The sequence below is a fragment of the Denticeps clupeoides genome, chromosome 12 (assembly GCF_900700375.1).
Source record: "Denticeps clupeoides chromosome 12, fDenClu1.1, whole genome shotgun sequence".
NCBI lineage: Eukaryota > Metazoa > Chordata > Actinopteri > Clupeiformes > Denticipitidae > Denticeps > Denticeps clupeoides.
This window is the reverse complement of record NC_041718.1, coordinates 8,664,977-8,686,114: the sequence shown is the minus strand read 5'-3', so window position 1 is coordinate 8,686,114 and position 21,138 is coordinate 8,664,977. Positions and strand designations below refer to the sequence as shown.

General features: G+C 41.0%; 1 protein-coding gene across 5 annotated transcripts in view; it reads left to right on the top strand.

Moving 5' to 3' along the window:
* Positions 1–21,138, top strand: part of tox2 (TOX high mobility group box family member 2) — a 103,308-nt gene that overhangs the window by 60,436 nt on the left and 21,734 nt on the right. For all 5 annotated transcript variants that reach the window (XM_028999442.1, XM_028999441.1, XM_028999444.1 and 2 more), the window contains one exon: positions 13,083–13,340. In XM_028999442.1, the coding sequence (XP_028855275.1) occupies positions 13,083–13,340 (258 nt within the window). The remainder of the gene's footprint in view (positions 1–13,082; positions 13,341–21,138) is intronic.

Sequence of the window (21,138 nt, the reverse complement as noted above, 5' to 3'; positions counted from 1 at the left end):
TCAGTCGCAGTTCATGAGTCTATGGCTCCCATGGGCCTTCTGTCAGGCCTCGGACAGCCTGTAGTGACCTTTGAACTTGTCTGAGTGGAGAGACGAGGTCAGTCTCCGCTTGGCCTCAATTGAGCACTCTGTGTGTTAGGGGTCACCCGGCATCGCCCTGGCAACCGCAGACAAAAGAGTCTGGCTCACGGAGGGCTGACCTTGTGTCCACAGCAACAATCGATATCAGCCAAACAAGAGAGACCACCATTAGATACACTCCTCTTAAAGCTATGTGAGTGAGCGATGGAGGACAGAGGGAGAGTGAGCGTGAAAGAGAGAGAGAGGAAGAGACCTCGACGAGGATTCTGGATGTAATACTGAAGGTCCCATTTCCACTTGACATGTGCATCTGAAACTTGAAAAGCCTGTAAAGTATCGAGAGTCAATAGATGCGTTTTCTATGGAAAGACGTCTTGAGTGAGTGGTGTGCAGTCTATCCATCTGTCTGTCTGTCTGTTGATGGGTGACAAATTAGTAAGATCCTGCATTAACTCTGTTAGTAAGGAATAGGGCTGTGTATGGGAAAGAATCTGAATCTACAATATTACAATACTGCCAATCAAATAAAAATTATGATAAACTACTATTTGTGAAGTGATTGTGAAACACTGCAGCACAGCACACTGTGACACAACGAAATGTGTCCTCTGCTTTTAACCATCACCCTTGGTGAGCAGTGGGCAGCCATGACAGGCAGGGGAGCAGTGTGTCGGGACTTTGCTCAGTGGCACCTTGGCGGATCGGGATTGGAACTGGAAAACTTCGGGGCAGTTTCCTTAACTGCTAGGCCACCACTGCCCCTAAAGAACTTTTGAAATAGTTAATATAGGCTATATGAATTTTTGGGATCCTACTTAATATTGTGAATCAAAAATGTATAGTCTCACAAAATAGTAAATACTACTAAAGTGTATTGATTTGTTCGTAGTAAAGTGTACAGCTTCAATGCCCTTTGTCTCATATCCTCCAGTGTCTGTTACCCTTCTGAAGGGATGATATTCCCTTACTTGGTCTGTTCTGGTCCAGTCATTTTATATCATTTTCATACTCATCAGTGACACCTCTGTCAAGATAGAAGTGTTTCTTTATGGGTAAAAGGTGTTCACTCACAATCACTTTCTATCGATCTTCATTGCTACAAACCATGGTGGCAATATGGTCCCACAAATTAGTTTCGTCACTCAGTTCTTCAGATTTTTTTTGTGCTGCACATTCATTCATTCATCCATTCACTGCGTTATTAAAGGTTGTATTAGAAACGAAGGAAGCGTGCAGTGAATAGCTGGAATAATTGTCTAATAGAGCCACTGTTTGGAAATTCAGCAGAAGTGGGATCGGAGATTATAATCTTGCAATTAGTGTAACAAGCTTTTATTGATTGCCGGCCCGCCGTTGCAGCTCTGCTCTGCCAAGTGGGGCTCGTGATTGAAAAAGCAGGGCACGGTGCTAGAAAAGAAAAAGAGAGCGAAAGGAGGAGGGGAAAAAAAAAACTGGCAGTGGAGCCTAGGAGACAACTTGGCCGTACCTCCGCCGCAGCTTCAAAGCAATGTGTTATGGATCGGCCGAGGCTCCACTTGGAGGGTCCGTGTAAAAGGCTGATGATGAAGAGAAGCACATTTACATTTTTGAGCGGGAGTGAGGCAGACAGAGGGAGAGTTGTTGGCTGGTTGTGACTGTAGCCCCTGGCATTGGCTAATGTAAACTTTGGCTCCCTTCTCCACATTCATCTTACAAATTGGAATGATTTTTCTTTCTCCATGTAGTACTTAATGCTGCTTTTCTCTCTCTCGCCATCTCTCTCAGTCTGTCTATATACTCGCAACACTTTTATTTTTTCATCCATCATTCCAGCATTGCTGTACTTAGCCCTGGACAGTATGTTTGCTGCGGTGTGTTTGGACGAGCATTTATGGGGGTCACCGCGTGTCATCTCATCACATCTCAAATCGCACATATCTACATCCATCAGAACTCATAAGAACGCTTGTGTAACAACCACTTTGAGGGCTGTGCAAAGTTGCTCATATAGCTTTATATTTCACTGTAACTGATTAGGTCTGGTTTCAGACCACATGGCTTTTAAAGGTCTCATTGCATGATGTTTCACTCCTGACTTGTCTTCAGAACAGGAGACAAAAAAAAAGATCAGTTCTGAATAATAAACCAATAAAAAAAAGAAATGCACTGGCACATGCAAGCAGTATGATTTATTCCTTCTACTGAGAGAACTGGATGCCCTTGCCCCTTTCCGTCCTCCTATGTCCTACAGTGCCATTGGCTGTAGCTTGTCTGCAACAAGTAAGCTAGATAAAATTTGGGGCTAAAATGTGCAGTCTGGCTTGAGCGGCATGTGCTGAACCTACTGGTGCATTCATGTGACATTGTGTGAATTGGTGTTACCATGACATCAATTTTTAAATGACTGTGCATCTGGATGGTACATGGGAGGAAGTACACAATATTTGAAACACTTCTTTATTAGTGCTAAGGTAGGATTCCAGCCATTTAACAACTGTAATAATAATAATAACTGACTGTCAATCTGTAAAATTATTATTTTGCTATATAACCCATAACTGCTCCATAAAGTAGAAATGCTTCTAGGCTCTGGTTGCCATGTCTGCCACATAGCCAGCAACTTTCCTGTTCATTTATCAGTAAACAAAATCCACTACACCACATCTCTGCCACACCTGTACTGAGATGCAGAGGATAAAGAGAAGCATTCCAGGTCCGTCAGTGATTGCGTTTCGATCTCTAAGGCCAGATTTGCTTTAGTTAGTCATTCATGTTTACCCTAGAAATGTCTTATGTTGCCTAAATTTTGGTTTTGTTTGACCAGTTTAATTCACAGTAAGCGATGGAGGGAGGAGAAGAGCGACTCGCTCATCTGCTATATCTGTACTACTCTCCTGGGATCACTGTTACTGTAGTAACTCAAAGGCACTAATTCCATACAAACGACTACAGATTAATTCAGTACAAACAACTGCTTGCTATTTACAAGGTACTTTCAGTAAACTGCGATGGGACCAGTTAACTCATTGCTCTTCTAAAAAAATGAACTTGAAATGTCTGTAGTCAGAAAAATGTATAAGGATGTGACACCTACTTCTTTTTTCAGTGTTATAATTAAGAAAAAAGCCAGAGCTGTTGTTCATATAAATGGCACCATTCCCATATTAAATGGCGTGATTGCAGAGTTAAAAATATTCATTTGGCTCATGCTTACTGATAACCTATAGACAACTGTGAAAAGTTAGTCTGTGAAGTTATAATAAGCAAATCACATATTTCAGAAAATGAATTCAAATTATTTCCTGGACTTTCAGTGGCATGATACATTGCGTTGTCAGTTGAATTTGGTGGTGCACACATACATGCATTAAAACATTTTTGCATAATTAATATTTAATTTTAGAGAAATGTAATGTGAATGGAACATTTGCTATGTAAGCAGTGAACTGCAGTGTTGATATGAAATGCAATGCGTCACTTTACCTTATTAGCAGAAATATTATTAGATTACTGTAACACATTTCCATTGCCCAGCACCACCGATTTGAAGGTTCTGCTATGATTGGCTGAGCTCAAGGGCTCTTCTCTCATTGGTTTGTTTTCTCTGATTAAAGGGTCAGTGTGCAGTAAAGGTAAATTCTTGCTTTCTGCCTCACTCTCTCTCCATTTTCCTCTGTCTGCTCCTGTCCCTGCTGGTCCGAATTAAGGGCGAGTGCATTACCGTGATTTACAACTTCCTCCCGCTGTTTAGATTGAGCCTCTGGTTCTGGAGAGAGAGGGAGAGAGAAAAAAGTGGCATAAACCCCCTCTCTGCACACACACACATACACACTCCTTTTCTGCCCTCTCTCCCTCCATCTTTTGTGGAATGAAAACAAAGAGCAGGCCTGCCAAAATATTTCTATAGCTGTTCGCTGACAAAGCAGACTGGCAGTCAGAGCACAAAGCAGTGAGATGTGTGGCAGGATGGATTTGATGCACCAGCAGAAAAAAATGTGTGTGTGTATGTACTGTGTGTAACTTTGTACTCTAGTAAATGTTTTTTTTTCCTCTGTGTGTGTGTGTGTGTGTGTGTGACAGGTTGCTTTTTTTAAACTGTTCCACTTTTTTTTACCCATCAACCCTAGCTGTTTAAAATACTTTCCTGACACTGGACTGCAAACAAATGCAGCTGTAGGTTTACTTAAGGAACCCGGGTTGCCAAGTTATTGCAGTCGCCTTGTTTTTAATGCTTCTCACGGAGATGAAGTGAATCTGAGAGATGTCTAGCAAAGCTTTTTAGGCCCATTCACTCAATCGGTCATGGTATTGCATATACAAGAGCAGTCAGTTCATCAGATAGCGTTTCTGATGTTGGAACGGCCGCATAAACAGCCCAGAAGTGCCTCCGTTTTTGTATACTCTGACTTGGGCTCAACACATGACTTCCAATAGGGGGTGGGGCGGATTGTTTGCACGCATATGTCATTTTGTTATCCCTTTCTTTTTCACCTTAGCCCATAGCCTCAGCTGGTGGATTTGAAACGTCCGTAAGAATCACAGAGAGTGCCGCCGCAGTGATTAGATGTGATTTCGCTGTCAGTTGCTTTAATATCAGCTTTGCTTTGCTGGCTAATAACAGCATGCAGCATCAGTGAAGAAGACAAATGTAAAAAAGAAAGGGGGGATAATTAGTCACTCGTTGTCACTTAAATAGATGCTGGGTACGTTGCTTACAAGATCTGTTTTTGGCCTTTTGACTTTTTCTGCCGTTTTTGGCTTGAGATTAATGTTATAGTGGGCAGATAATATCAGTTTTTCTGTATGTAATGGTGATTTTTTACCTGGGCCACTACAGGAGGCAGCTATAAATGTATAAATCGCTGGTGGGGAGAGGGCAACAGGTAACGGATCAGACATAACCATATATGGAATCAATGCCTCAGTATTTAAAACAGATAAGCTGGGACTGTGTGTCCTGTGTGAGTCTAAACTCACGAAAGGCTCATGAGCATCGCTAGAGCTTTTCCACAGAGTGGAGTGTGTCAGACAATGTCTAAGAATTCCTTTTTTTTTTTTGTTACAAAAAGACCAAAAAATTAAGCACATTTATTTTTTTAAGTTTCATGCTGGTTATGTAGAGGTCACAGTGGGATATGGATCAATAAAGGGTTAGCACCATTGCATAAAATCTTAATTGTACAGAGGAAAAGAAATGATACACATTTATAGAAAAAAGCAATATTTTTCAGGACACAAAAATCATTAGGACCAGCCTCAGCCTGACCGTGTTGAGGTTAATATTTTATCAATACCTGTTATCATTTTTTATTAATGGTTTTGCATAGTCTTAGTCGTGTTTTTTTTCTCATCTAGTTAAATATCATTGATAATGGAGATATTTTATGTGGCACCAATAGAGATGTTCGTTATCTACTGAAGTCACGTTTTCCATTGCTGAGGAATAATCAGCTGCATGGAACCCCAGTTCCCACTGAGAGCCAGATGATCTATTTCAGTGCCATTATAGCACTCTGTGTGAGTGTGTGCACGTGCGTGTGTGTTATTGTGCACATCAGTGACTGGGTGACAGGAGGGAGAGTCTCTTAAGAACACACTGTTACCATTGCGGAGGTTAAATGCGAGCCATTGTCACCCAGGGTAAAATGCTCCCATTTAGTGGTGATAGCAGAGACCCCAGGACAGGGTGTGATGGGTGGGGTTGCATGTTGCGGGGTGCAAATTTGCCATTTCAGACATTGTGCAAGAAGTGTGATTGTGTCTTGTTGTGTTTTATTTATTGTTCTCCTGCTTGCATTGACACAGATGCTCCGCACATGAGCAAAGTCATGCAGAGTCATACTGAACAGTACAAAGTCTGTAGGATTCACTTGATCCACTACCTCTCAGCAGCTATGTTGAAGTTCAGGATGCAACAGCAGAGCTCACATTTAGCCAAGTTAAAAGAATCTTCTTCCCGGGGGCAAGCAAGAACCCTCCCTCTTTCTCATAAAAGATAACAGAACGCCACGTCGAAGTAAAAGCTCCTGCGCCGATGTTACATGTCTCTCGTAAATACCTTGTGTCAGGCAATAAGTTTGATTATAGTTTTAAAATCCCCCCTTCCTCAACCAGACCCTTTATCTTGTCACAAATACAAACATAAATTCAGCCAAGTTACATGTGTATGTGTGTGTGTATATATATATATATATATAAAAGGTGTGTATGTGTGTGTGTGTTGCTCAATTGCTCATATTGCTCAAGTGTTGTCATGTAAAGATGACACTCAACATGCAGTAAATAATGCTTCTCCTGCTGTCCAATCAGCACTGACGTGATGCAGTGACTCATCAAGGCATGATTCTGTAATATCTGCTAGAAAAACCACATAAAAGCCTGTTCCCTCTCAGCGTAATTACGACTTTACCTCGGTTAACATCTGCGTCTTGTCAAACCTCAACTCAATCAACTCTCTTTTTCCTTTTTTCCCCTCTTTGTTAGTCTCATGGAGTCTCCTTGGTCCCCTTTTTATTTCTGCCGACTCTTTCTGAAATGTTGGGGACAGCGGCGTCTCTTCCACTCCAGTGTACAGCAGTAATGACCTGTTAGTGCCTGGCAGTCTTGGCCCAGTGGCGTGGTCTAAAAATCAAATCTAAACAGGGTTGTGATGGAGGAGGGCATTGTGTGTCATGGGTGGGGGTCTGTTACTGATTTTTTTTATGTAATGAATTGCATTGAGGTTGGCCCAGTGCCCCGCTACGTTGCGAAGGGAGCGAGTACATTAATCCCCTCCCCTTCCTGATCTCGCAGAATCTCTCTGCTTGGGGTTAAACACAAATGATATCATTTCTGTCATCCAATCAAATCACGGTGATCTCATGACCCGGGCCATAAGAGCCATGCATAATGAAACATGACATCACACGAGAGGGACGATGCTAATCTGAGCTGACGGCAAATCGTGCACAGAGTACCTTTTGACCCCAGAGCCATGCGACAGCGAGGTGAATTGTGGAGATAGACGAAGGGGAGTTGGGGGCATTTTTTTAGACTGTTTGATGGAACATCCGTCCATTCTGCTCCCTTATTTAGGCCGGCTGGTTTGAGAGGGCTTCTGTTAATCATGTGAGGGGTATCCTGTTCCCTCTCCCAAATGAAACGGCCCCTCCCCCATTCATAGACGGGAACCTGAGACGACTGGTGTCGTGTTCCCCAAATTTCCAATGAGTGACAGATAAATGAAATCTGTGAGTTTGGGTGAGAGGGCCAGAATACATAAAGAGCAACAGAACAAGCGAAGTGCAGCGGTAACCCGACCCCTCAGAGACCCCCATCCAAACATATCACTAGTAAAACCTGCTTATTTCAGTTATTATCCTTTACATAATCACACTGTAATTATGTGTTTTTGCAACATGATACAGAAACCAGTAGATTGAAAAAATGCATTTGATATATCATAGACGCTGTGAAGAGACGTAAATGGGGCGAGTAAACATGGAAAGATTAAATATAGTTACGTTAAAACGCCTTATGCAAAGAAGTGTTAAGACAGATGGAGTGTGGGCTTCAAAATGAACTTAACTGTCATGTTTTTGCTAGTTCAAAACAATTAAAATGTTCGTGTAAGGCCACACCAAATTGGCTTCCTTTTGCCAGTTGCATCCATGGAGTCTAATTGGCTGCTGCTCTGTGAGGGGAGGGGCTGTTTCTATAGGAGCCCTGCCCCCCTACCCTTCGCTGATATGTGTCTGTCTGATCTTTAGGGTAATTTATGATGGGCTAGGCTTCCAGCACTAGACTGCCAGCCAAATCAAAACAGATGAAGCTCCTAAAAGTCTGCTCCCCCAACCCCCGCACTCTCTCTCTCTCTTTCACACACACACACACACACACAAAGGAATATTCTCACAGAAACACACACATTTGTGTTGCAAAAACACAAAATGTATTCAAAGTGTATTGTGATGGGGGTTTAAGGGTTGAATATAACTCATCATATAGCAAAGCTCTCCTGCAGGCAGATAAGTGCTTATTAGCCAGCAGACTTATCTGTCATCATCTTCTATATTACACACACACACACACACACACACACACACACAGAGAATTGCCAGCATGTGAAATCTTATATCTCTGTTTACATTTACCCACCCAGAACATCTCCACTTTTTCATTTTACTGCATTAGTTTGCCATCTAACTCATAAAACCCCAGCAGGATTATGCAGCATACCTCAGGAGACAAAGCATCATTGTTTGGGGTTTTTTTTACCTTTCACACTCTGGTATGTGGGATTTGGCAGAGCTCGCCCTTGAACCCAAGCTCGACCCGGCTGGTAGTGGCACACCGTTATTTAATTCAGCAGTTACTCTTATCTGTCACAGTTATCTCACTGGTTACTGTATAATGATAGTGACATATAAAACCAATGACCTTGGTTTAAATATCATTTTGTTTAAACCAGTCTAATCATATATTTTTAGCCTATGTAAGCATTAATATTTTTAGTATAATCATCCTGTGTATTGTCATTTGGACTATTTTGTAACAGGTAATAATCAGATATTAAAAAATACCAGGACACAATTTAAAGATTAGTGAAAAGATGAATGGTAGCTATTAATATATTATAAGGTATATAATGTATAATGTATGATTGGCTCTAATAAAATGTTTTAGCTTATTTTCTCAATGGACATCTGCAAATGTAGCTTACAATCATGGTACTGTTAAGTGCAATATAAAATGCTACTATTGCCAGATTGTGCCAACTATAATATTTGGAATGACGTGTTGTAATTAGTCTGTTGTCTAACATTAATGAATGGTGTTATATTGAATCGTATTGAATGAATAACATGATTTCCTGCATGATTTATAACAAAGAAACAGAATGTTGCAGTGAAGTATTTTCAAAAAAAGTAGGGCCCAGCAGGGTTGAGGACATATCAGTGCAGTGCTGCAAGGTAACAGGTATTGATAGGGGTGATGGACAGCAGTGGTCCTGTCTATTCCAGACAGCATGACTCACTGACAACCTTTACTCTGTGCTCTGTGCGCTTGAACATGTCTCGGCGCAACACAATGCGAGCCGGAAAGCCTCTGCATGTACAGTATATGGTCCGTTATAGAGAGGGCTGGGGCAGTAGCAGCAGCGGAGGAGGAGGAGGAGGCTTCGTCTCTGCCAGCAGAGATTACCTTCGTTCTTTCTCTTGCTGATGTTGTTCTTTCACCAGCTGTCTCTGCGTCTGTTCGCTACAAATAAAAGCAGAATGCTCTCTCTTTCTCTCTCGCTCTGAGTGTGTGTTGACCCCCCCCCCCATTACTGTGTGTCTGTATTTAGACCCTCCTATTACTGGAACAACACCAAATGGTCTTCACACTCCACATGCATTGAAAATATGGTCAGGAATCTGATGCTGTTCATTTAGAGCGATGCTACTTTCTCCTTAATGAAACCTATAAATTGAAAGGCAGCAACTCAATGCAAAAAGCCATTGTGCATCCAAATTGACTTCTAATATCCTCGAAAATTGGAACAAGAAATGGGGAAGGGGATGGGCCCAATCACTACATCTCGCCATGGAGGTAAAGCTACAATAGGCCCGAGCGGGAGGGGGGAGGGATGTGCATTAACACCTGTATACCCACAGTCACATTCCAGATTTGAGCCTTATGAATTATGCATTTCCAAAAGTATCTGGGCACGTCCTTCAGATTTACATTTTATCGTCAAGGGCATTCGGCTAAGTGCTAGCGTAATGCTGCATTTGACAAAATATCTCCCTATCCGCCCCCAGAGCTCCAAGAAAACCGTCAGCAGTCACCCTTTGTTATCTTTTCCCACTGAAAACCAACCGACGCCCCCAAATGTTTGATTAATACGTCCACTTACTGGCCCTTGATAACTGATGACTAAGCAATTGTCAGCCATTACATATGATCCCTGTTACTTTGTGTGTGTGTGTGTGTGTGTGTGTGTGTGTGTGTGTGTGTGTGTGTGTGTGTGTGTGTGTGTGTGTGTGTGGATCTGATAGTGCTTATTGTGAAAGATCACAGAGATGTGAGAATTCCCTGCCGAAGCCAAGAGAGACCCTCTCCGCACAATGCTCTCGATGTTTACAACAGACAATTTAGTTTCCTTCCAACAATTATGAGGGAAATTGAATCTCAGGAAATGTTCGTTTTCAGGTCCATTAGACCAAACAATAACACCGGCCTCCCCAAAGGTTTACAAAGACATCTGTCTTCAAAAGGGACCATTTCGAAAATTAATATCCACAGTTACAGGACAATGCCTGTGACAGAAAGTAAATCACAATTGAGCCTGCCTTTTTTTTTTTTTTTTTTTTGGAGTTCCTATTCTACGGCCAAGTTTGCCAAAGGTAACTACACAGAGGGAAAAAAAAGAAAACTTAGGCCACAATCACTGGCTAAACCGTGGCTACAGTATAATACAGCACCCTCCACAATTACTGCTACTCTTCATCATTTCTCCTCAGAAGACTCACTGCTGACATACTGGTGTTGAGGGAGGTTGTAGAAAGTGTTAAATGTGGGAATGCTACTAAATGGAGCATATATGTTCTTTGTGAGTATGTACGTATTTGAAAACGCATGTTTAAATTTCGATTTGTGATTCAGTCAAACATTTGGACACACCCAACCAGTGGTCTCTTCCGTATTAGATCTGAAGAATCTAATACGGAAGAAAAGTATGTTTCAAATTTAGGATTCTTTAGAGGTGCCAGTCTTTACCTTCATTACACTTTCAGCATCATCATAAGATAATGGTCGTTAACCTGAATGAGAGAAAAGCACCAACTATGCTTAACATGAGATCATTTTCATAATGGATGGAAACCATCTTCATTTTATAACTCAATGTGGGACTGAAATCAAAACAAAAGCGAACAAATTCCGTGGGCAAATACAATGCAAATATTGTGGTAAGCACTAAGTACCAAGTTAAATACACTACTGTTCAAAAGTTTGAAATTTTCTTGATTTCCATGAACATTGGAAAGTAAAAAATTATTGTGGTACCAAACCCACAATTGTATTAGTGCAACAGTTGTAAAAGGTTGTAAAAATGCAGCATTTCATTGGAACGTAAGGCTTATATTAATAGACAAAATAAAAAAAAAAGTGTTGTAGACATATATAGTGCAGCAACACTGTACAGAAGTATTTGAAAGTGAGAGTTCAAGAGTTTGTAATATTGTTGCATATTTTTCTGCATAGGTTTCTTCAGCTACTAATCTTTACAGAGGGTACCAATCATTTTGGAGGGCATTCGTGTTTGTAATGATTACAATTGGAGCTGTCTTTAAGTCCTAATGTGTTGAATTTTACTGAACCCAACAAAATAATCCACTCTCATGAAAAATCTTTCCAATTATTAGAACAGGCCAGAAAGCTAGCAGCAAGTGAGTGATGGGCATGTAAAAAAGAATGAGTCTTACTTGAGTAATGCGTGGTGTAGAGGTGAAACCGGAGGACTACGGATCCTTGTCTTTTTTTCTCCTCGCCCCGTATTTGCTAAAGTATTTGTTTGCAAGATAAATGGCTGTTCTGGGAAAGAAGATGACAGGCAACACAAAGATGATATTGAATTGATTTCTGAAATGTTGCAGAACTGACTGTTTGATGTATATGTGCAGACATGAATCATAAGAATTCTATTAAAAAAGCTCTTGAATGGCTGACACCGGAATATTATTTGTGATGATTAATTTGACTCCGTCATTATAAAGGGACTCGAGTCAGATCGCCTCCAACAAAATTGCTTTCCATTCCCCCTTGAATAACCCTTCTAGTTCTCTGTCCTTTTCCACTCCGCCAAACCTTTCCTTCAGAATTGACAATCATAATGCATGTACAGTAAACTAAGGCCAAATGAAAGTTGGGAAATGCCGTGGTGGGCTGCTTTGTAAGTGGAATTGCAAATACAAATATGCAAAATGTAAGAAAGAGAAATTTGCTCCCTGCACACTGACTGCTGGGCATCAAACAAATCTTGGTTATAATTTTACTAATTATATTTCCCCCTACATTCAAAGCAGCATTGCAATATGAAACCTTGTAATCTGAAAGAACTGTTTGCCATGTTCATTTTTTTATGCCAGATCTAGTCGACCTCTACAGTATCCACTTTAATACATATCAGTGCTAAAACCAATGCAGATAAGAGATCATGATTGCTCACAAGAAGTGAATCTTCTATTGAATTATGCAGATATCTGGTTATAGTACAGGCCCACCCTTCGATTTTATTTAATTTTATTTTATTTTATATAAATGAAATACTTTCAAGATGTGTACAAACAACTTAAATGTATTAGAAATAAATTAGAAACAAATGTAAGTGATGTGTTGTTTGGAATATGGATAATAAAAACGAATTGATATGGAAAGTATATGTATGAGATCCATCAAAATTACCACCCCCTGTCTTTATGACTGTGTTGCCTCTGTGCCCCTGGATCAGCGGGTGGCACCAATACACACGTGTGCTGGGTCCTATTCATTCACAAGAGGATGAATGTAGGAGAGTGCAATCAAATATTGGAAAAAATGTGAAGCTGCAGATTTTTGTTGATTTTTTTTTTGTAATTAAACCTTCACTGAACTATGTTGAGTGCTTGTGCCTCCCTCTTTTCCCGATGTCACATTACAATCACAGCAGATTCACTGCATTCTTTGCAGCAGTTTTTGGAAATAAATTGTATCCAGACTCTCCCCTCACCTTTTGAAGCATGATAAGGTCCTGATAAGTCTTGTTGAGCAACCAATCGTTTGAGACTTGTGTGGCAAAATAATGTATTAATGCAGAGCTTCAGATACATTTGGTAACTGCTGGCTACTTTTTATTTCTGGTCATGAGGCAGAACACACTGTGACAACTTGATGAGACTTTGCAACAAATAAAATACAGCCTAGTTAATAATAATCATTACTGTACATTTTCAGTGCTGGAATAGTTGTCCCATAAATGTACCATCTCATGCCTCATGAATCCTCTTTTCATTCTTCAGAACTACTCCGCTCAGGGAGGGGGCAGTGGAAACGGAGGCGGAGGGGGTGACGAGGACTACGAGATCCCCCCAATAACCCCCCCAAACCACCCGGAGCCACCCCTGCTGCACCTGATGGACCCTGAATCCAGCTACCTATGCCACTCTCTGCCACATAATGGCCTGATTAACCCCTACTCTTACCCGGAGCTGCCTGCCCTCATGATGTCCAACATGTTGGCCCAGGACGGGCACCTCCTCACCAGCCAAATGCCCTCTGTAAGTCCTGCTGGGTTATATTTCTGCTTGTCGGGCTGGCTGGCTGATTGGTTGCTTGCTTGCTGTGGTTGTATGACTGATTGCTTGCTTGATCGAAATCATCACATCATCAGTTATCCTGAGACTAGCACCATATATGCATTTTGGAGCAGATTTCTGCCTCTTTTGCTTCAGTGAACCAGATTAGATTGAGAACCCGAATAGATTTATACTTGCATTCTTTAAAAAATGGCCTTTGAATACTGTGTGATGCTGACCTGTAGTGGTCAAAGCATGACATATCTGCACCTTGATCAGTCGTTGGTTGGCAACAATTCATTATGTATCCCTTGAAAGGAGAAAATTCCAGACAATAATGCATATTAGTTCATGTTAGTAAAAAATAGTATGTTGGGAGTCAGTGTTGGGAGCAGTGGATGGTCTAGCGAGTACGGAAGCGGACCGGTAATTGGAAGGTTGCCGGTTCGAATCTTGAACTGCCATGAGGCCCCTGAGGTGCCACTGAGCAAAGCACCATCCCCACACACTGCTCCCCGGGCGCCTGTCATGGCTGCCCACTGCTCACCAAGGTGACGGTTAAATGCTGAGGACACATTTCACTGTGTGCATCATGTGCTGTGCTGCATTGTTTTACAATGACAGTCATTTCACTTTCATATTAATAAATGCTCACGCATGACTTGGAGGCTTAGTTCAGATTTTGAGAGGAATCTCTGAAAGAGTTTGTGGTTTGATTACCATCATCATAATTATTTTAAAATATCAGGAACAAATATTCTTCCATCCACTTGACATCAGAAACCACAGTTACTTAGATTATTGATTTTTTTTTCTCATGGATTTGAGAAAAAAGAACAAGATGTAATATCTTTAGGGGTGCATTGTTGAAATTTACCCACAAGGTAACTTTGTTGATTCTTATTCATCTAATGGCTTTCTGAAATGGAATTCACTCAAAATGGATATTGGGCAATGTGCTAGGGAGAGGGGGGGCAGTATCTCTACTTCACTCTGTGTAGAGATGGATATTTGATATTTAATGGAATCCATTACCCTTCCTCTTTGAAGTATGACTCTGGCGTTGACTCAGGTACCCCCAGCATCATGCTACACTATATGGGACAATGAATTCATTATCATCAGTCTCCTCGATCCATTTCAGTGCCAGTGATAGAATGGATTCTCATTTGATTGATTTCCTTGCTGCTGTAATTGTGACTGCCTGTTGTGTATTAGATGAAGCTGACAAGATCTTGGAGTATTCAAAAATAGCATATAGTTTCTTCCAAGCATATAGTTTTGATATAGATTCTCCCAATGTTTGTAGTGTTTGGCTTTGACCTTTACATGTGTCTGCAACTGGTCATTGGATTTCAGCCATTTGTGGCTGTAACCTTGTCATAGTGCAGTCTGGATAGACAGAAAAATGCACTGAAATGGTTTCAGACCTGTACATTCTTTCTGAAAGTTTGCCAGTAAAAATAGATTACAAAGCGAGTGAGAAAGTGGGAACAGTCACAACCATGAAATGGTTCCAACATGCAAAAATATGAGACATTTTTACAAAAGTGCTGTTAAAATATGCTCAAAAGTTACACTTATCATTGTGCAAACATATCTTTTAAAAGTAAAATAGCATTTTAACGTTTTTTTTTTTTGCTTCTGTTCCTTTTTCCATCCCGGTAAACAACGGCTGTGCCTCTGAAATGTATCACAGGTGCCAGGAGGTCAGTGCATATATTCAGTCTTGAGCTCAGTGGAAAAAACCCATTAGGTTTCATCTTCCCTGCTATTGTAGAGATGAGACGGAGAGAAAGGGAGAGAAAGAGAGGCAGCGAGAGCGCTAGACAGGTATACGAATGAGGAAAAATACACACAGTGAAAATAAAGGCTGGAAAAGCTGCAATTTAAAAAAAAAGAAAAATAAAGCAGTTTGTGTCATTTTTAGATTGATGTATATTTGAGAACTATTTGTGTACATTTTAATCAAATAGGATTTCATCCATCAGTATTTTTTTTTTTAGAGAAATCCCAATTTAATTAACAGCCAACCTCATAATTGCACCTTTCGCTCTACATTGTGGGTGGGAAGAAGACCCCTCTGCTGTTTAGATGCAATTCCGCACTTCGTATTGCAATTTAGGCCTAATTGCAGCCACACGGGCTTCGGGTGGCAGAGTACTTAGTGCTGGGGGCCAGAGGATGGTGCTGTTGCGGACCAGAGCTCATTAGTAAATGATGATAGAGTAATCATCCGTAAGTAGACGCCTCAAGGTAACCTCCTCTCCACCAGATCTCCAGTCTCCTCCGGTGCTAATAACAGGTGAATTGCTCATGTTAAATTGTGAGTGTTGCCCCCCCTCACACACACACACACACACACACACATCCTGAATGTCATTAAAATGCATCTACCCGCTGCATACTTAAAAATGTAAAAACGTGCTTAAAAATGTTTTTTAAAAAAACAACAGTAATAATGATAATAACAATGATGACGGAAATTCCGGATTCTAGCTTTTCTAGAAACGTCTGTAAAAGACAATATCTTTTTTTTGAATGCACTTTTCATGCACTTGACAGGCTATCTGCTGCCAGCACTAATGCGCTGGCTGTCAAACCATGAAGAAACTTTGTTCTCTCACAGAGGAGGGAACCGAAAGCGACCGTGCAGATGTGGAAAGGTGTGCTGCACCTTATAATTAGGGCACTTTACATAATACATTCTTCACTTTGTGCACTAGGGCTCCCGCAACACCCCTCGTCTTCATCAGCAGTGAGCTAAACGCTCGGCATTCTCTCAAATGCGCTCCTAAATGACCCGCCCTATCTTATTACCATAGAATTCACATCGCCCTGTGCAACACAGAGCTGTAGAGTAAATTATTTAAGATAAGCACACAATTTATATCCCTGAATCATTTATGAAGCCGTACTTGTTTTCATCATAGCCATTGTGCTCAATATCAGAGTGAAACTCTGTGTAAATAACACAATGGTTGATCAAAAGGCAGGGTACTGTAACAGTTCAATGTACTTATTTATTAATTCATTTTAAAGGCTCATTCAGCATTAGCGCTTATCAGGCTAGCATTTACTGTGAGACGTAGTCCGAAAGGCAGATTATTGCAATGAAATAATCAGGCTGTGGGACCACTTCATGCACTTGACCCCTCAATGACCCACCACCAAATATGTTTATACCTCGCCGTGCCAGGCCGAAAATCAGCTGAACTCGTGGAGGTGCAAATTATCACTTTTTGTAGGTTTTAGTAATTGCTGTCCTAACTAATAAAGTTGTGTGTGTGTGTGTGTGTGTGTGTGTATCTGTATGTATGTATGTATATATATATATATATATATATATATATATATATATATAGAGAGAGAGAGAGAGAGAGAGAGAGAGAGAGAGAGAGAGAGAGAGAGAGAGATCAGATCATTTTGCCGCTATGTAGTTTCCTATAGGCAATTAACGTTTGTTTTTTTTTTGTTGTTGTTTTCCATGCTTCCTATTTGCGCAAAAAAATTACAGCTTGTACTTTAGAAAATGGATGGAGAATTCACTGGCTTGTGGGTTGGAGGTTCCATAAATAGCCCCAAAGATGATGGCTCTCCAGAGCTTTATGTGGAAGTCATGATCAGAGATTCAAACTAGCTTTTATCAAATATGCTACTGCAAACTTAGAGTGGATGCTGAAATGTTGCAATAAAGAGGAACAGAAAGAATTCTCTTGTAGGTCATGTTTTCACCGGACCTGAGCACTGAACCAATCATAGTGGTATGTATTTTCTTCCTGAAAGAAGAGAAAATGTATTAAAGTGAAAAATCAAGGCTTATGTGAAAGTAGACTTTAATAAAAGGATCGTATAGATTGCGAAAATGCATATGAACCTATTTATTTAGTTTATTTTCAGTGCAGAAACATGACTGAAAGCATTTTATACTGAATATTACATGGATGATTGATGCTTTTGCTGAAAGAAAAAAGCATTCTGTGTTCAATAAACCCATGAAGCAAGGGGAAAAGAGAGAAACCCATGGTTTTTAAACAGCTTTCATTTCACCTTTGTGATTATTTATTTTCAAATAGTCCTTCAGGGTAATGTTCCATTTTCTTATTTCACACCCCCTTTTCCCATAAATGAGCCATCGGAGTAATAAATCACCTCACAAACAGAGACTTGTGCAAACCATGAAAAGTCCAAAGATTTATGTAACACATTCATGTTTTCCACTTCCTCATTTTAGTACTGCTCTGAGAAAGCCCGTCTAATAAAAGCCCCTATTAATATTTCCTGTTGCTTAGCAACCGCAGGCAGCAAGTAATAGCATTCCATGGAAAAATAGATGACCGACCGATAAGGAAAAATTCAATTCTTTTATTATCTCCTGGGAGAAGCTGCCTTATTTCTATGTGCAATATGATATGAGACTTGCTTGTATATTAAGAAATATTTTAAAGAAATAGAAGTTATTTTCCAATTTCATTATACCAAAAAGGGGACCCATCTTTGTCACGCTTTCTTCCTCATTATATACATATATATATAAACTCAATTAGCCTCAGGATTGAGCTAATCAAGGCTTTAGGCATGGATTTAATTTTTCATCTTTTTCTCTTCCTATTTAATTATATACCATCGGAGGTGTTGCAGAAACCGATGCAGCACAATGCACCCAATCAGACCTGCATTATACTGTATATCTCGACTGTGTGGAGGTGTAATACCTCCACAAAATGAAATGCAGGGAGCAGTTGTAGTAACAAAAAAAAAAGTAATAAAATTGCAGGTTGAGGAGAAAGTATTCAGAAACCTGGCCAGAAGAAACGGTTTATTTCACTGTTATTTTAGCACGACCACGGCTGTTACAGCTCGCCGCCATCGCAGCCGCCGACCCTCTACATAAAATTAGCAGAGAGCAGTGGGTGGGAGCGGGTCGAAATAAATGTGGTGTCACCGGAAAGGGGCTTGTGCTGCTCCCGCCGCCCTGGCATTTGCACCTGATGGGCTGCATTGTGTGTCCTGAGCCGTGGCTTTGAGGCGACATTATGAGCCCCTCACGACCCGGAGACAGTCGAGACAACGGCAGAAACGGCTCAGGGCCCGGTGGTCCAGAGCGGCCCACAGCCTCGATCCGGTCACCTTTACACCAAGCTGCGGGATAGAGGTTCTTTTTTTTTATTTCCCTCGTTCACGTTCAGTCTTACTGTCGCATGAAATGATGTACATATTGGTCAAGGCTAAATCTGTATCCCGGAATCTGTCATTTTATGACAGCAGGGAGCGGAGTGGCCAGCAATTCTGCATTAACCAGCGTGGAACCGCGGGGAGGAATCTGATCCTGCTTCTCCTTCCCCTGCCCTCCGTCAGCTAAAGAGCATTAGCTGCAGGAAATGTCCTGAGTACTGCCTTTGTCTCCAGTCACTGCAATCATTCCCCTGCTTCTTATAATAGGAATCTCCATTATAGTGACATCATAGACCCAGATTTAGGCAACATTGTTGTTCACGGTGGAGTTTAAATTTAATGGAGGGCTAGGGATCTACTGCTGGGCTCCTGTCTGAAAAAGGCATTTACATGTGTAAAAAAAAAAAAGCATCTTCTTATTCCCTCGATTACATGGAGAGAAAAATAGCAGAGAACACAAATGTAAGGTGTTAAGACACTTGCAAGTAAACTGACAAATGGACCTAATTGTTACCATGACTCTCCTGCTGTGAAAGGTATGTGTGTGTTGTGAGTGCATGGGAGCCTGTGTGTGTGTGTGTGTGTGTGTGTGTGTGTGTGTGTGTGAGAGAGCGAACCTGTTTTTCTCATTAGATCAAGCAGAAATGTACTGTCTTCCCGTCTTATGTGTGGATTCTGCCTCTCTTCTTCCAAAGCCATTTCAGAGCTGTCATGTCAAACAAGTATCTAGTCTTTAGTGAGGAAGAAGGGGGGGGGGGGGGGGGGGGGGGGGGGGGTGGTTGATGAAAGTGAAAGAAGGAGGGAGAGGATGAGAGACGAGGATGAGGGAAAGGGGTGTGCACTAGATGGAGGGAAGAGAGCGCGAGGGCGAGTCTGAAGAAAGAATAGATGTGCTGACACCGCCAACTGCCGTAAGGAAATTGCATGGATTGCATTAAGGCCTCTTTTAATCCGAACAGACGGCTCCTATGTTAGATGTTGTCTTGGTTGCGCGGTCTTCCATCTTGAGCGAGTGGATTTAAAAAGTAGTGTGAGTGTCTTCTGTAGTGCGCTGCCGGATTGTGAGGCTCCAACTCACAAAGACGTGGTTTACTGTGGCAACAACAGAGGACTACATGAGCATTTGCAGGAATGTGTGTGATATGTTGCCTGCTCGCTTTCTTCTGCATCTTTATTAACTTTTCACGTCTTTGAAGGGCCCTCTGTGGCTATAGTTACACTGACAGGCTGAAGGGAGGGATTTTTCTTTTCTTTTTGCTTATTGACAGTTGATTTTTTTTTTTTTTCACAATGGTTTTAATCAGTAGTGTCTAATGTTGGGTCTGTCCACTTGGAGACATGGGTCAGATATTAAGCAATGTCTGAAAAGTCAGAATAGCCTAAGCTGGGACAACTGTGGACAGAGACGGACAGACGGACAGAGGTTTTCCATCTTATAGGAATACATTGAATGAAGGGGGAGCCAAGTGGAGCTCGGCTCCCCTGGACACGTTACAGGGGGAACCCTGCCAGGGAAAATCCACCTTGTGTTGTATTTCATTTTCCAGGCAGTTTTATCTTCCTGAGATAAAAAAAAAAAAGAAAAAGTTAAATTGCATCAATGTCATGTGAGTTTTTAACATATCGCATAGCATTTTCCAAAAATTGAGATGGAATCCGAATTTCGCAGTCAGGCTTAGTTCTGGACCCGAGGTGCCACATTCAGAGCCAAATATAAAACAGTCGGAACGTGGCATGAACGTGGCGCACTCTCACTGTAAATGATTACATCTGAAGCGATCCCTTTGTTTGCCTCAGTGGCCAGAACGTAACGTATTTGCTGTTTGCCGACATTAAGGCTGTTTATTTTCTCAACATCCATCCTCATTTAGAAGGCTGATCGTTTTCCAGGGACCTCGAAATTACATCGCTCTTAAATCAAAATGATAGAAAAAGCTCAGAAAACACAGATGTCTCTGTCAGCGGCCGTGACACGCTGTTATGAAACAGATTTTCTCCACAACAACAACATGAACATCCATTTCGCTCTTTTTAATTAGTCTCCTCTACTGAAGTGAAATGTATTTTTCATTTTAAAGTCAAACACATTTCACCATGTTCCCTTGGGACTTTTTGAAACATAAAGATGTTCTTTATGTTTTTTTTTTTATATATATATATAAAATATATATCGGAACCATGTCTATTTCTATTATATTTGACTAATGTAAACATTTTAATGGTCATGTAAAGTAAAGTACAGTGGGATATTGTATGGTATGGTATATTGCATGACAGCATGGTGTGATATGATGTACAGAACAGTACAGAATTAGATTAGATCATCAGAACTACATTATTAGATGAATGAGTTCTATAGTCCGAGGTTTTTTGAGCAGTATGTATGAAACGGTTTGTAGTTGTAGTGTATGGTGTGTATTGGTATGCAGCCATTTTGTGTTCGGTTGATGCACACTGGTGACATGCACATGCATGCGTTTGTGGGTTAAACCCAGATTTTACTTAGTTTGGAATCCCGCCCCTGAAATTTGGTTCATTTTTTCTTTCCCTGACATTTAGTCAGATAATGTCATTCACTTCTTCTACAGTAGTACTAAATTTAGAA